This window comes from Vitis riparia, chromosome 14 (genome assembly GCF_004353265.1).
Source record: "Vitis riparia cultivar Riparia Gloire de Montpellier isolate 1030 chromosome 14, EGFV_Vit.rip_1.0, whole genome shotgun sequence".
Taxonomy (NCBI): domain Eukaryota; kingdom Viridiplantae; phylum Streptophyta; class Magnoliopsida; order Vitales; family Vitaceae; genus Vitis; species Vitis riparia.
In genome coordinates, this window is record NC_048444.1 from 5269623 (window position 1) to 5284395 (window position 14773).

General features: G+C 35.6%; 2 protein-coding genes and 1 non-coding gene across 4 annotated transcripts; all 3 read left to right on the forward strand.

Moving 5' to 3' along the window:
* Positions 1 to 1830: 1830 nt before the first annotated feature.
* Positions 1831 to 8968, forward strand: LOC117929588 (long chain base biosynthesis protein 2a-like). 2 transcript variants are annotated; one of them, XM_034849914.1, is made up of 12 exons: positions 1831 to 2092; positions 2198 to 2266; positions 4030 to 4118; positions 4419 to 4564; positions 4643 to 4767; positions 4881 to 4974; positions 5880 to 6043; positions 6473 to 6634; positions 7672 to 7798; positions 7916 to 8082; positions 8229 to 8336; positions 8708 to 8968. In XM_034849914.1, exons 1-12 carry the CDS (start codon positions 1967 to 1969, stop codon positions 8801 to 8803), a joined length of 1473 nt encoding a protein of 490 aa, XP_034705805.1. In that variant the 5' UTR covers positions 1831 to 1966; the 3' UTR covers positions 8804 to 8968. The 2 variants fall into 2 exon arrangements, with proteins under 2 accessions (XP_034705805.1, XP_034705806.1); XM_034849915.1 differs by having other exon boundaries at positions 1832 to 2092; positions 2201 to 2266.
* Positions 8969 to 11643: 2675 nt separating this feature from the next.
* Positions 11644 to 13978, forward strand: LOC117931429 (B3 domain-containing transcription factor FUS3-like). The gene is made up of 6 exons (XM_034852425.1): positions 11644 to 12453; positions 12944 to 13033; positions 13155 to 13255; positions 13365 to 13411; positions 13510 to 13586; positions 13667 to 13978. Exons 1-6 carry the CDS (start codon positions 12202 to 12204, stop codon positions 13961 to 13963), a joined length of 864 nt encoding a protein of 287 aa, XP_034708316.1. The 5' UTR covers positions 11644 to 12201; the 3' UTR covers positions 13964 to 13978.
* Positions 13979 to 14626: 648 nt separating this feature from the next.
* Positions 14627 to 14699, forward strand: TRNAK-CUU. Its single transcript has one exon. It is a non-coding gene; the product is annotated as a tRNA-Lys (tRNA).
* The last annotated feature ends 74 nt before the right edge of the window (positions 14700 to 14773 follow it).

Genomic DNA, 14773 nt, shown 5'->3' on the forward strand with positions numbered 1-14773 from the left:
TTAAGAACAAATTAATTGTTTTTATTTATTACTTAAAGTTATTTATTATTTTTAAATCACACTATTAAGTAATTTTATCAAACATATTTAAATTATTTAATAATTTAAATTAAATTATTAAGTCACTTTAAATTATTAAATTGGTCTACCAAACATCCACTATAGCTCAGCTTTTAAAAATATGTACTTAGTGCAAAAATGAACTTGTTTCTTCTCAAAGGCGAATTCAATATAAAAAATTTTAATATTAAAAATAATTTTTTTTTAAGAATAAAAATTCAATACAAAAATAAAAAACAAGTGATAAAAAGTATTATAATTTTGAATTTTCATCTTAAACAACTATTTTTTTTAATAATATTTAAAAGAAAATATGTTCAAATATTCTCAAATTTGTAAAAGGAATAAGCTCTAGACCCTTCAATAGCATAAATTTGAGATTGACACAATGGGAGAAGACCATATTAGTTATAACCCTAACCACTTCCTATGTGTACTGTAGAATACAAACCATTTTATTTGACTTAAAAATTCAAAATAATAACTCAAGGACATGTATACAATTTTTTTTTTTTTTTTTTTTCATTTCATTGCAAGAATTGATTTCAATGTTAAAGAGTGTTTGTTTTTTTAGCTTTTTACTTAAAGTAATTTATTTTTAGACTTTATGTCATTTTTTTTTTTCATGACTTATTATAAAATTTTTGCTGAATAAAAAAAGTCAAAATATTTAATTTTTTTATAAATAGAAAAAATAACATATTAATTTTTCTTTACCTTTTAATATTTGATAGAAATAAAATATTACAAAAACAAATGGTCTAATACTTAACATTATTAAGCATTAAAGTTTTATTTAGAATTAAGTAAAAAAACCAAACACCACCTTAGACTATATCGACTATGATTTTTAATACTCCTTCCATGCAACATAGCTTCAATGTAATTTTTTAATTTCATGCTAAATTAAAGCTCTTTATCCTACAATTTGAAAGAACTAATTTTAGTGCTATGTAATATCAAGGCCCTTTAGCCTATATTTTGGAAAAATAATTTGAAAAGTTTATCAATTTCCTTGACAAGGTCACATGAAAAATAAGAAATTCATGCTTGAGAAGTTATTTATCACATTTGAAAAGTAACTTGATTTGGTTATTATAATTTGATCACATTATAAAGTAAGTTGGTGATGTTTAGCAACTTAGCCACATTTCAAACATTTATTTTGGTCATTACTATGAATTTAATAGTTAAGGGCTTGTTTATGAAAAACGGTTTTTTAAAATTATTTTTTGATGTTTTGTTGAATAAAAGTTTGTTTGGAAGATTAAAATATTTTAATCTATTTTTAAAAATAAATTTTATACCTAGGATTTTATTTTTAATTATTTTACATGTTTATATAATTATTTTTTAAAACAATTATCGAAAAAAAAAAACTAAAAAAGGTTTATTTTCTATTTTTAAAAATATAAATAAAAAATATTTTTTTATTATTAAACATGTTTATATTTTAAAATTTTTAATAGAAAATTATTATCCAAAACAATTATCAAACACACCTTTTTTTTAATTATTATTTTTTATTTTAATTTATTCCATTCCCCGAGAGAGAGAGAAAAAAGGAAGAGGTGGTATAATTTTGTGTCGTCCATGCGTCAACGGAAAAAGGCCTCCCAAGAGGCCCAACGTGAAGTTTGTTGGGCCCAGCAGCCGCTGGGCAGTTTCCCACCAGCGAATCCGGCAATTTAGTGGAAAACAGAAGATTCGAATTGGATTCCGGGACGCCGACTTTATCACCGTTACTCCCAAGTCTTCAGCCAAATGACAGACTTCGACAATGACGCGTTTGGTTATCTAACCTCTTCCATGTATCCACCAGGCAGCCGCCTCAAGTCTTCTCTAATTCCACCTTCTCTACCGCAAAACCGTCGATTCTAACATCAAGCACAGCACAAAAATCCAAATGATCGCAATTCCATATGTAACTGCTTTAACCACCTACTTCAGCTATGGCTTACTCTTCGTCTTCGGCCAAATCAGGGATCTCTTCCGCAAAATTTTGGACTGGTTTCGCTCCAACAATCTTCAGGTCTCTTGTTTCTTCTACTTGTATTTTGTTATGGCTTTTCTTGTGTCTGCGTCTGCGTGCGTAGTTAATTCTTCACACTTAATTGTTGCTTTTACCATGCTAAAGCAGGGGTACGCACCAATCTGCTTGGGACTTGAAGATTTCTATAAGCGACGCCTATATCTTCGTATTCAGGTACTTATTGTTGTTATCACTGTTTTATCATTCTCGTTATGGTAATTGCAATGGAATTTTTGAGGTTGATGATTTTCGATTAGAGTTGATTCTGACATTTGATCCTGAAAAACGGTTTCTAATATGGGATGACCTGAAACTTTAAGCAATATAAGAATTTCAATGTGTTCATCATTGCTAGTGCAATAAAGGGTTACTCAATGGAACAGTTCAGTTCGATTATTGCTAGAAATGGATGGGAATTTACCCCCACCAATGGTTCTGTTCATCATTTTCATTATTCTATATAGAACCATGAAAACTGATACTTCATAATAACTTTGTCAGTAGCCTGCAGCTCACAATTATAGTCACACCCTTTTAAACCACTATATGGTAGAGCTTTTGACATTCAAGATTTCATGGAGGGTTGAATTCGAGAGAAGGGGGGAGATAGGGTTACAGAAAATCTACTATAATTCTAATTGATCTGTATTCTTTTCATTTTCACTGTTCTTTTCCCCCTCTTAATGAGATAAATTGTCATATTTTATCTTTTTCAAATTTAGGAAATATTAGTATCAAGCCACGTGTATTTTACCAATTGGCAATTCTTATGATCTTTCACCAGAAGAATTTCAAAATTTAATCCACTGGAACACAAAAACCTAGGAAAAGAATATGACAATTGTTGCAAAGTTTTCCAAATGATGGTTGTGATGAAGTTGAGAGCCCTATAAGCTGCAATTAAAAGCAAGAGAAAAAAATGAGGGTCAAGCTTTGGTTTGGGTGTGTAGGATGATGGAGTCAAAGGAGGATGATGAAGTCAAAGGAGGATTCTTAGATGTCATGGAGAAATGTTACCATAAAGATTGCACTAGTTACCTTTCATTCTAAATGAATGGGAAATTGCCCCTGGATTTCTGCAAAGGTTGATGAGTCCCATGACTTATTGTCGTACTCAAGTATCCTTCACTATCCTGCATCAATCCATCCACTAAGGAACTTATTTTTTACCCCCACAGTTGTTGACGATTGATGCATAAGTAATGTTATTTTTTGAAGTGAAAATGGGACATGAATGCATGAATAATGCAAAAATTATTCCCATGGGGTGGTATTGATTTAAAAATCTTCCAATTTTTTGGTGTTGTAACCTCATAGGGATTATGAAAGATTTTTTTGTCGTATGTCCCGCATTCAAAACCTCCCTACTTATCATTCATTGTTTAGAGCAAGGAAAAAGTTTTGGAAATTTATTTTCTTTCAACTTCCTGTATATATAACCAATCTAGTAAAGGCATCTAGGTCAAACTTTGCTGATTCGTGTGCCTGGTTGGGACATGATTTGGGCAATGTTTTCATGATGCATCATCATTTTTAAGTGGGAAAAGCTTGACCAAAAGTTATTGCATCATAAAGAGAAGGATTTTGTGCAATGGCTTATTCTTGGCAACATAGTAATTCTTTAAATTTGTTAATTTTTTGTGCAATGGTTACATGCTAGTTTTTAGGATATTTCGGGAAAAAGTTACCCCTCCCTCTGCAATTTTGATATTAAATGATCATATAGAAGTTATTTTTGTCATTTATCATCATCAATTAATGCCTGCCACCCATCTAGTTAAGCAATTGCAATCCTATTGAGCTGCATCCTCCTAGAAGCACATGCCTTACATTTCTCTATTGCTTGGATATTTATAAAATTTCATGTTTATGTGCATTTGTTCCCATTGAATTATCCACATAAATGTGATTTTTCATATTGATCTTTCCATTGACAGGACTGTTTTGGAAGACCAATATCAAATGCTCCTGATGCTTGGTTAGATGTGATCGAACGTAACTCCAATGACAATAACAAGACATTGAAGTAAGGTTCCCTTTTTGCATCAGATACTTAGCCTTGTCTTATAAGGAGTATTTAGTTTTCTCTTATTTTTGGTTGAAGTTAGTTTCTTATCTGTTTATTTATTTGCTTGACTTCATTTTTGCCACACAATAAAATTTTTAGGATTTGCAGCCATAACATTATCATTGGATGGAAAAACTAGCAAACTTTAAGGGTCTGAATATGGTGCACAATGATTTATGGTTGCCCTGATTTACATTCTCCAGTGTAAGCTAAAACTCATAAATTTTTAGTATCTATCAACTAATCGATTTCATGCAGACGAACTAGCAATATCAGTCGATGCCTTAACTTGGGATCATACAACTACCTTGGCTTTGCTGCATCGGATGAATACTGCACTCCACGTGTAATTGAATCATTGAAGAAATTTTCACCAAGCACCTGTAGTAGCCGGGCTGATGGTGGTATGTGTATTATTTTTAAAATACATATGCTTAGTTATTCGTCTATTTAAATTTCTACTGACACATTTCATCTATCAGGCACAACAATGATGCATAATGAATTGGAAAAGTATGTCGCAAATTTTGTTGGAAAACCAGCTGCTATAGTGTTTGGAATGGGCTACGCGACAAACTCTGCCATCCTTCCAGTTCTGATTAGTAAGGTTTGTACAGTTAACTAATAAGAGCACTTCATAACAAGGGTTCACGTGGCTTAGAAGCTTTGTGTCACTAATCCTTGAATGTGAATGTTTTGGCTTGTTATTTCTGTTTACAGGGAGGCTTAATTATTAGTGATTCTTTGAATCATAGCTCCATTGTGAATGGTGCTCGAGGATCTGGAGCTACTATTCGTGTTTTCCAACATAATAGTAAGTCTTGATGTGGCATATATGGTTTTTACTTTTTAAAAATATGATGCCTATAAGGTGTCTTAGCTAGAGGGCAGTTAAATCTGGCTTGAGCTAAAGCTTGATTCGGTAATTGCTTGACCTCTTATTGAGCAGCTTCATCTGTTTGTTCAACTTGCAAATGTCAAACAAGCAAGGGGAGCAAGGACAAGCAGTCATGTTGGCTTTGATTGGGGGAAAAAGAATGGTTTGGGGCTAATGAAAATAGTTGCATAGTTTTGGTGGATATGCCGTTTTGCATTTTGTTTGAAAGAGTGGTGACATTATTTAAAGGATCAATACGACAATTCATTTGTCACTGGTGACATTATAAAGGGAACGATTTACCAGTCTGTATTGCACTACACAAGAGTACATTGATGTTTTTTATTTTGTAGGTGAAGATCTAATATCTAGAAATATCATAAGCTCTAGTGATACTACTCTATATAATTGGAAACTTTAAAAGTTCTGAGGAATATATGATCCCTACCACCAAGCTAAGTATTAGCTTGCCTAAGCTTAGCTCGAAGTGATGAGCTACAGAAATGTCTCACACTTCATGTTGATCAAACCACTTGTATGTAATAGGAGTTGCAAGCAATGTTTATATCTTATCCATATAATGGAAAAATGCAAATCAAGCAAAAATGATACATAATGGCAATAAGTTTTCCTTCAGAACCATGTTAGTAACTCGAGTAAAAATGATACATAATGGCAAAAATGCAAATCGAGCAAAAATGATGCATAATGGCAATGATACATAATGGACTGACCACTTGGAAACTGCATTTTCTGCTTGGTTTTCCTGAAGGCACATACTCTTTGGAATTTAATTGAAATATTTTCCATGCTTTGTTTCTTTATTGCCATTTTGCTTCCAGCACCCTCTCATTTGGAGGAAGTTTTGAGAGAACAAATTGCTGAAGGACAGCCCAGGACGCATAGACCTTGGAAGAAGATTATGGTTGTTGTGGAGGGAATATACAGCATGGAAGGGGATCTTTGCAAACTTCCTGAGATAATAGCAATATGTAAAAAATATAAGGTTGTGCCGAGATGTAGCCTCTGTAACTCAGTATGCTATCATGTTGTTGTGTGAAGTTCACAATGTTAAAAATATAATGAACATTATTAGAAGTGACCTTTCCTTGAAGTTGATTATTTTCTAAAAATGACAAATGAGAAAATAAAATATAACTTTTGGCCACCGAATATATAGAATTGAGCATAACAAAAAAAAAAAAAAAATTCATTCCTTTTTCTCTCTTTTTCCCTTTTTTCTTTTGATTCATGTTTATATATATGTGTGTGTGTATATATATATATATATAATGTATGTATGTATGTATGTATGCATATGTAAGAAGAGAAATATTTTTGTTGCTTTTTCTAAGTGAATAGTTCTCTTTGTCTCTTCCCCCCCCCCTCCCCCCCACTCTCTTTTGAGCATTCACTACATTCAACCCTGTTGTAGGCATATTCCTATTTGGATGAGGCCCACAGCATAGGTGCAGTTGGGAAAACAGGAAGAGGTGTTTGTGAGCTCTTAGGAGTGGATCCTGCTGATGTGGATATCCTGATGGGAACATTTACTAAATCATTTGGATCATGTGGTGGCTATATTGCAGGATCAAAGGTTTGTTTTTGCAACTGCCCTCAGTTGACTGTGAGATATATATATATATATGTATGTGTGTGTGTGTGTGGGTGTGTGTGGAAAAAGGCAATATTCTAAGGAATGCTAATGAATACATCTTTATAAGGATGCTCCACACAAGTCTTCCCACAAAAGGTTGTTGGAAATAATACACTTATCCTAAATTTTAACCTGTTAATTGAATAGTTTGTCCCGGCTAATTTATCAGCCCCTTAATTTGCTTCCCTGCATAAATGACACTAATATATTCCTTTTAAGACCTTTGATTTCCAGGATTAATTTCCACAAATAGAAAGGGGCTTCATTCTTTCTAGGACATGGATTATGACCACTTGAGAATGCCCTTCAACAAGGAGATAAGATATGGATTCTGAATGGCTCACTTGGTTCCATCTCCAGGGATTGGGTGTCAATGACATGGAATGTAAATCAGGAGAACATTCTATGGGCACGATATACACCTTTTAATTCTGCTATTAATTTTTTTCCCTTTCAAATGAATTGAACTGAAAGAACAAAGTTAGTTGACAACTTTATGGAAAAGCCACATTAAGTCACAGGACATCAAGTATTTTGATGTTAAATAACCAGAGAAGGATCTGTGTTTCCCTTACTGTGTATTTGGCCTACAAGGACATTGATCCATTTGGTTGGTTATGGGTGTTGTCTAAATACCAAGTTGACTTGAAACACCTTTATAGTTTGATTTTTGCCTCATTATGCAGTTATGAATCATCAAGTCTATGTTTGTATGCAACTAATGAAACTGAACATTATTTGGCTAAACATTTCTAGACCTCGTTTTACTATATTTATGGAATGTATTTTTTCACTTGGTACTGAATCTTGTTATGCATGCATTGGCTGCATCACAGCGCTGAACTTTATCACTAATGCTGCATCCATTTTTTTAATAAGCTGTCCTTTCCTGAAAATGTCAGGATTCAGGTGGGTAAACTTTATTATGTACTTTGATTTGCATTTATTATAGTTGAAACTTCTGTTGGTATCTTCAGGAGCTCATTCAATACTTGAAACACACTTCTCCTGCTCATCTTTATGCAACTTCAATGTCACCACCAGCTGTGCAACAAATTATCTCTGCTATAAAGGTTATTCTTGGAGAGGATGGTTCTTGTAGAGGTAGGATAAATAAATCTTCTGTCATGCTTGGTTTTAACTTCTATTCTTGAATCTTTAGGTTCCAGACTCTCCATTGCTTTAATTGTTTTTGATTTTAGTGCTCTTGTGTCCATGTAGGAGCCCAAAAACTTGCACAAATACGTGAGAATAGCAACTTTTTCAGGTCAGAACTGCAGAGCATGGGTTTTGAGGTTATTGGGGATAATGACTCTCCAGTGATGCCAATAATGCTTTATAATCCTGGCAAAATTCCTGCCTTCTCGCGAGAGTGCCTCAAGCAAAATGTGAGTCCATCAAGACATGCACGTGTCCTATAACTACGATTATTCCATTCTGGACTTTTAGCTCATGTCTGTATGACCTGTCCTTCAAATGGCACAGTTTATTCTCATTTCATGGCTTTTTATCAAAGTCAATGGTGCTGTTACAGGTGGCCGTTGTAATGTCTGCTTTTCCAGCCACCCCACTACTGTTAGCAAGGGCACGTATCTGCATATCTGCATCTCATACCAAAGAAGACCTGATTAAAGGCTTGGAGGTAATTTGATTTAAATGTATTCTCTTTTTCGGGCCATCCCTTATGTTCTCCTCAAAGTATATTCTTACCATTGCTTGTCATTTATTCCCTGTATGTCATTTCCTTTTGAGGAGGTTTCATCACACACAGAAAAAGGATGGATAGCACCATGGTTGCATATTGGTTCTTTTTGCACAATCCATTCCTATGCAGAGATAAACATGATTGACTAATTACCTTGGTCAGTATGTTCTACTATGGATGCAAAAACAATGAAGATTGATCCAATCTTTCAGAAATTGTGTTGCTCTTGTTTCGGATCCATGGTTATGAGTCTTTTAATGGGTGTGCTCCATCCATGGTTATACACTTAAAACGGTTTCTTTTGTCAGGTTATCAGCCGAGTTGGCGATCTTGTTGGTATAAAATACTTCCCTGCGCAGCCCAAGGAGCAGCAACAAGAGGAAAAAACATCAAAACTGGACTGAAAGAGATGGACAACTCAAGTTTCTCAATTTCTTTTTTTAAACAAACTTTAATATACCACGAGCCTTGTATAAATCCTATTAGTCTTTCTCAAACCTTTCTATATTTACTTTTATTTATTTAGTTGATGACGCAGTAACTTTGAATCTTCAAAGGAAAGTAAAACATACTATGTAGAAAACTTTTATGCTAGAATAAATGAATAAAATTGTCAACTTAAATTATATACGCTAATGTACCAATAGAATCTTTTCAACCAACCAACCCTTGTGTCTACATGTTTCAACTAACAAACCCCACATGTCTTGCATGTAATGCACTCACATGCACAAGTGTGCCTCACCAAGATAACCCTTGCTTAGTATCAAAGCCTTTCATCTCATGTAAGGTCTCATGACCTTAGTCATGCCCAAGGCACATACACATAGCATTGCTCACATGCAACTCATGCACCAAATTGCCTGCATCTAATGTCATCTCGGCCACATAGCCCACATTCAACATGTATCATGCTCTATTCAAGGCTTTGTGTCCATGCTCCTATGTCTGCCTAAGCCATTGTGCACTTAAGTGTGGTCAAGGCCTAGTGGTGCCTTGCACTTATCTATTTAGAGGCTTGGTGTGCCTTGGGTCTGCCTGTGTCCTATCATAGCTCATACCCTTAGGTTGTCCCAAGTGAGGCTACCACCCCCTCCCTAAAAATCATTTTGAGTTGTTTCAAATATGCTAAGAGGAAATACCAAGGATGCTTCCGCAAGCATAGTGGATTTTCTCAAATTATAGAAAATAAGGAAAAATACCTAATCACTTGAAAAATTATTCTTAGGCTTCTAGAAACCTAGGGAACCCATCAAAGTATCAACATCCAGCACTTGAAAGACACCACACATTGTCATTATCGCACATCTTGCCCTTGAGTCATTCAACATGTGTTGGCTATGTCGTGTGCACTTATTGCATTGCCTGCTACCCATCACACACAGCCTTGTTGTGCTATGTCATTCAACTTACTCTAATCCTTCAAGGTTGCCTTAGTTAAGTTCCTACATATTTGTGCCTTTGGAAGCAACAACCTCTGCCATAAGTGTGTTTTCTAAGTCACAACTCCTTGTTTGAGTTTAAGCATGGCACCGCTAACATGCTTTGGGCTGTGTGGGCACAAGGTGCCACCAAACATGCCCATATCTTACATTTTAATGACTAAGGTGCTAACAACAACTCTTAATCCAACATTATAATGTTACTTTCTTAAGGAGGTGATCAATAAATAAGACTTTGGATAGCTCAAGTTACGGTTTGAAGCGTTGATTGATGATAAATGTTCCAATCCTAAGTTGATAAAATAAAAGCATGAACAGAGTAGCAATTGGTCGTAACGCCAACAAGCTAAGTAAGCAAAGCTTAGTGTATAAGTTCTTTTTTATGGGAACGACAGATAAGAAAGGTATTGTATGATAGTGCATCAATTGTGGCATGTTCCACACATTTGCACTTGTCATGCAACAATTATGAGGGAATGTACTCCACGGTGTACCAAACAATCACTAAGGCTATGTTTGGTTCCCAAAAAATTTGAAGAAAAATGCAAGAGAAAGAAAATACAAAAGAAAAATAGAAAGAAAGAAAAAGTGAAAGAAAATAAAAAAATAGATTAAAAGTTGATAAATTATTTTTTTTGTTACTTCAAACTCATTTTATTTATTTTAACTCATTAATATAAAGATTAAATAATTTAAAAATATATAAACTTTTAATTAGTTTTAATTATATTTGATTTTCTTTGATATTTTTCATATGACAACCAAACATGAAAAAATCATTTTTCTTTATATTTTTTTTCTTTCTTTAGTATTTTTCAGGAACCAAACATAACCTAAAGGGATAGCATGTGGTGGCTACTATCGCTTATAGCCATCATATAACCTTTGTGAAATTCTATGTAGGAGATTATGCCCCTCTTATTTAAGGCAGGACTTTTGTCATGCTTGCTCGAAGCAAAGGTTTGTGTTAAAAATAAACTTTTCATCTGAGTCATATATCAGGCCACAACAAAAGTAATTGAGAAAATCATGAAAGCACGTGATACCAAAAATAAAAAAATTTAATTTCTCAAAATCAAAATGCTCTATTAGATTTATCTTCTAATTCATCCTAAGAAGAATTTTACTAAACCTAATAAAAGAAGCAGCTATGTATTGAAAATATCACTAAAAATAGTACTGAAAATTTTGAAGACTTCAATTGGGATGATATTTTCTTTATTAAAAAAAAATAATAAATAAATAAATACAGGATGCCTGTATTAATGGCATCGTGAATTTAGCGTCTGCTCCCAAGTTTTTATTGGCGTTTGGCATGCCCTGTGAATCCGGGCCGGGACTGGGAGCGAGAAAACTAGGGTATCACCTCCGGAAAATTTTCTAGCGGGAAATGGTAGCTGGTTTCTCTGATCTCTTATCCACCTCTGCATGATCGCCACGTGGCTTATCAATTACATAAATCAGTGGGTCTAATTAAGTGGAACAGCCTCAAATCGATTTAATATCTCTGGGTTCCGCTCCGCTACATGTGAGACACCAACGGAATAATTTAAAACCGATGAAAAGTCTACAGATCGTAGGGTAAGGAATGCAGGTGTCCAGGTATCATGCTTTCCGTATAGTGCAACCACGGGAAGGTTCCTGGGAGTAGCGCGCAGGAGAACGCAACAAAAAAAGAGCCGTTTCTATTGCCCGTTTCAAATTCAAAACCACGTCGCTTCTCTATTGCTATAGGTAGAGAGAGAAAGAGAGGAGGGGGGGAGAGAGAGTGGAAGTATGAACATGAAAGACGGAACTTCCAATATGCCCAAACGCCATTGATTTCTGTTTCAGAATTCAGAGCTTTTTCAACACCTGGAGCTCAAAACAAGAGCAACATAGCAACCTTCACCACCCATCCGTCAACCACCGCTTGGCCAAACCCTAACCACTCCTCTCCACCCAGAGACCCTATCCTCTCACGCACTCTAACCCACGCAACGCTCTAGCTTTTCACCTCCCAAAAAAAAAAGACAGAAGAAATGGAATCTGAACCCGAACCCTAACCCTAACCCCCGGTTCGTGATCTGTTGTTTAGAATCCAAAGCCCCCCATTAGATATAAACAAACAAATATCAAAAAAGCAAAGTATGAATGCAGGTTCCACAAGTGTCACCCGAACCAGAGACTGCACGCGCCAAACCCTTGCTAAAAATAGAAAAAAGAAGCCCACTATGTACCGAAGCTTTCTCTTTATCAGCTCCATATCGTGATTGCAGAGCTTCCATCACCGGTGGAGAGAGGGCAGACGACAGTCTCACAGAAAACTAGTGGGTGACAAGGGCTCGACCATCCACCTTCTCCCCTAACCCTAAATCCTAATGATGGAGCAAAACGAGGCGTATGCTTTAATGGCAGGTGTTGGGGGTGAGCTTAGCTTTGTCACAGTGAGAGGGGACAAGACTCATGAGGGGTCGGATCGGAGTCCACCCACTCGTGACCTCGTTGCCGCTTCCAGTTTCGGTGTCCAAGGGAGGAAAAGGATGCCCAGACAGAGGCGATCATCCACCATCAACCTTCTCACTTTTGCTCCTTCCACCTCCCCGCACGTGCCTCCCCCTCCCCCCGCACGTGTGAGCTTTCTTTTTCTCTCCTCTCTTCCTTCTAAGTTCTTAGTCCCATCTTTAAAAACAAAACCACTTGATTTTCCATTTTTTTTTATTGTAATGATTATCCTTATTTGGGATTTCACGTTTTCTGACTCCATATCTGAGTTCTCCAGGTGATCGGAGTACGGTGAGTTTACTGGATCTGTGTTTCTGTACACATTATCTTCTGGGATTTTTCTTTTATTTTTAATTAAAAAAAAAAAAACTCTATGTATAGTTATTTGGTATATCCTAGTGAGGCTTCATCTCAAACCAGAAATGCAAACAATAAAGAGAAAAAAAAAAAAAAAAACTACTATTTTAATATCAAAATTCACTAGATTCTACTTTTTGGGGTGTTGGAACTTAATTTGTTGGCTAGTGAGAGGTTGAGTAAATGTAGCCCTATTTTACATCCTTTGTTGGATGGCCAAGTGTTTCATGTAATGCCTTACACATTGATGTTATGGTTTAGGCAATTGATCGAAAGTGGCTAAGATTTCTTTTCGAGAAAGAACTCAAGAACAGCGATGTAGGCTCCCTTAGGAGAATGGTACTCCCGAAGGTTTGTAGTTTGACTCATATTGTTTGAACTCCCGTGAAGAGCTAGGGTCGCATAACAACTGCCATTGTTGGACTTTATTTGCTTACGAAACCTTACTAAAATGCGGGACATTTGGCTTCAGAAATCGGCTGAGACTCACCTCCCTCTCCTTGAGGCAAAGGAAGGGATTCTCATCACCATGTATGATTTGGATGGCCAGCATGTTTGGAACTTCAAGTACAGGTTCGAGTCATTAATAATTTATACCTACTTCTCTACTATGATCGATTAATTTGATTCTCAATTGTACAACCAAATCATTTTTTTAATGGTAGGATCAATTTATATGCAGGTTTTGGCCCAATAATAATAGCCGAATGTATGTGCTTGAGAACACCGGTGAGTGCAATCGTGCGAGTGGATCATTAACATTTTTTCTCTTTTAATTTTCCACCAAACCATAGGTTTGTTGTCATGCTCATAATGAATTTTCTCAGGGGAATTTGTTAATGTTCATGGACTACAGCTTGGAGACTACATTATGCTTTACCATGATGGTCAAACTCAGAGCTTAGTAAGCGTGCTGCTGCTCTTTGACTGTTTCAGCAGCTTAATTGCAAATGGTTAATATGTATTATGTTGAAATTTTCTTAGGTGATTGAGGCTAGGAAGGCTTCTGAAAAAAATCTGCACGGTGATCTAAGTAAGAATATCGCTGTCAGTGACCTCTTTCTTCAAGATCTGGAGGCCAATCGATCAAATTATTTTCTGGCAATGGACACAGGCACATCGTTTGTGTATGAGACTACCTTCTCGAATGATTCTCCGCTTGACTTTTTGGGTGGCTCGATGACCAACTATCCTGGTGGATCAGTGAGCAACTATTCAAGATTTGGAGCACTGGAAGGCTTTGGATCTGTAGAGAGCTTGTCACTCGATGATTTCTGTTGAGCTTCTGCGTGCCCAGTGGTGTATCATTGTTGTACTAAACAATAGCTTGCTGCCTGCAGCTACCAACAACAATGGGTGATATGTAATAATAAATAACAAGTAAAAAACTTGTGAAATGTCTTTTGCATATATGTCTTCCTTTTCTCTTGGACTGACAGCTGATAAAAATGCTAGAAATATTGATTTCAGATGATAATTTGCTAATGAAATTTTGGGTGTTAATGCAATATCTAGTGTAGTTAGAATGTTATCACAACCTTAGGTGCCTTCTAAGCACTCGTGTGGCACTTAGATTGTACATAGTGCACCCATGCAAATATTAGAAACTTCAATCGTCGTCCTTAGTATTGGTAAGTCAGGCTAGGGAAAGAAGAAAATATTTAATGAGCAGCGGAATAGAAGGGATATAAGTACATAAACTATACTTTGGAGGAAGCTTTAATTAGCTTTGTTGCCTACTGGTCTACAAAAGACTTTATCTATTTGTAGATATGTTCGTAAACTCCCATCCAATGTCAATTACTAAAATAACCTTTTTAGCCTTTTTTTTAGGTGTCCTTTCTTTATTTTTCTTTATTTTTTGGAATTTGGGGGATAATTAGAGTAGATTTGAATTAATTTAAATATAGATATAATATAAAGTCAAATATTCTTACCAACAAAGCCCGTCTAGCTCAGTCGGTAGAGCGCAAGGCTCTTAACCTTGTGGTCGTGGGTTCGAGCCCCACGGTGGGCGATTTGTACTTTTTCAATACGACGTCGTACCATGGTGGGCATCTTTTTTGAATAATACGACGTCGTTGGCTTCCC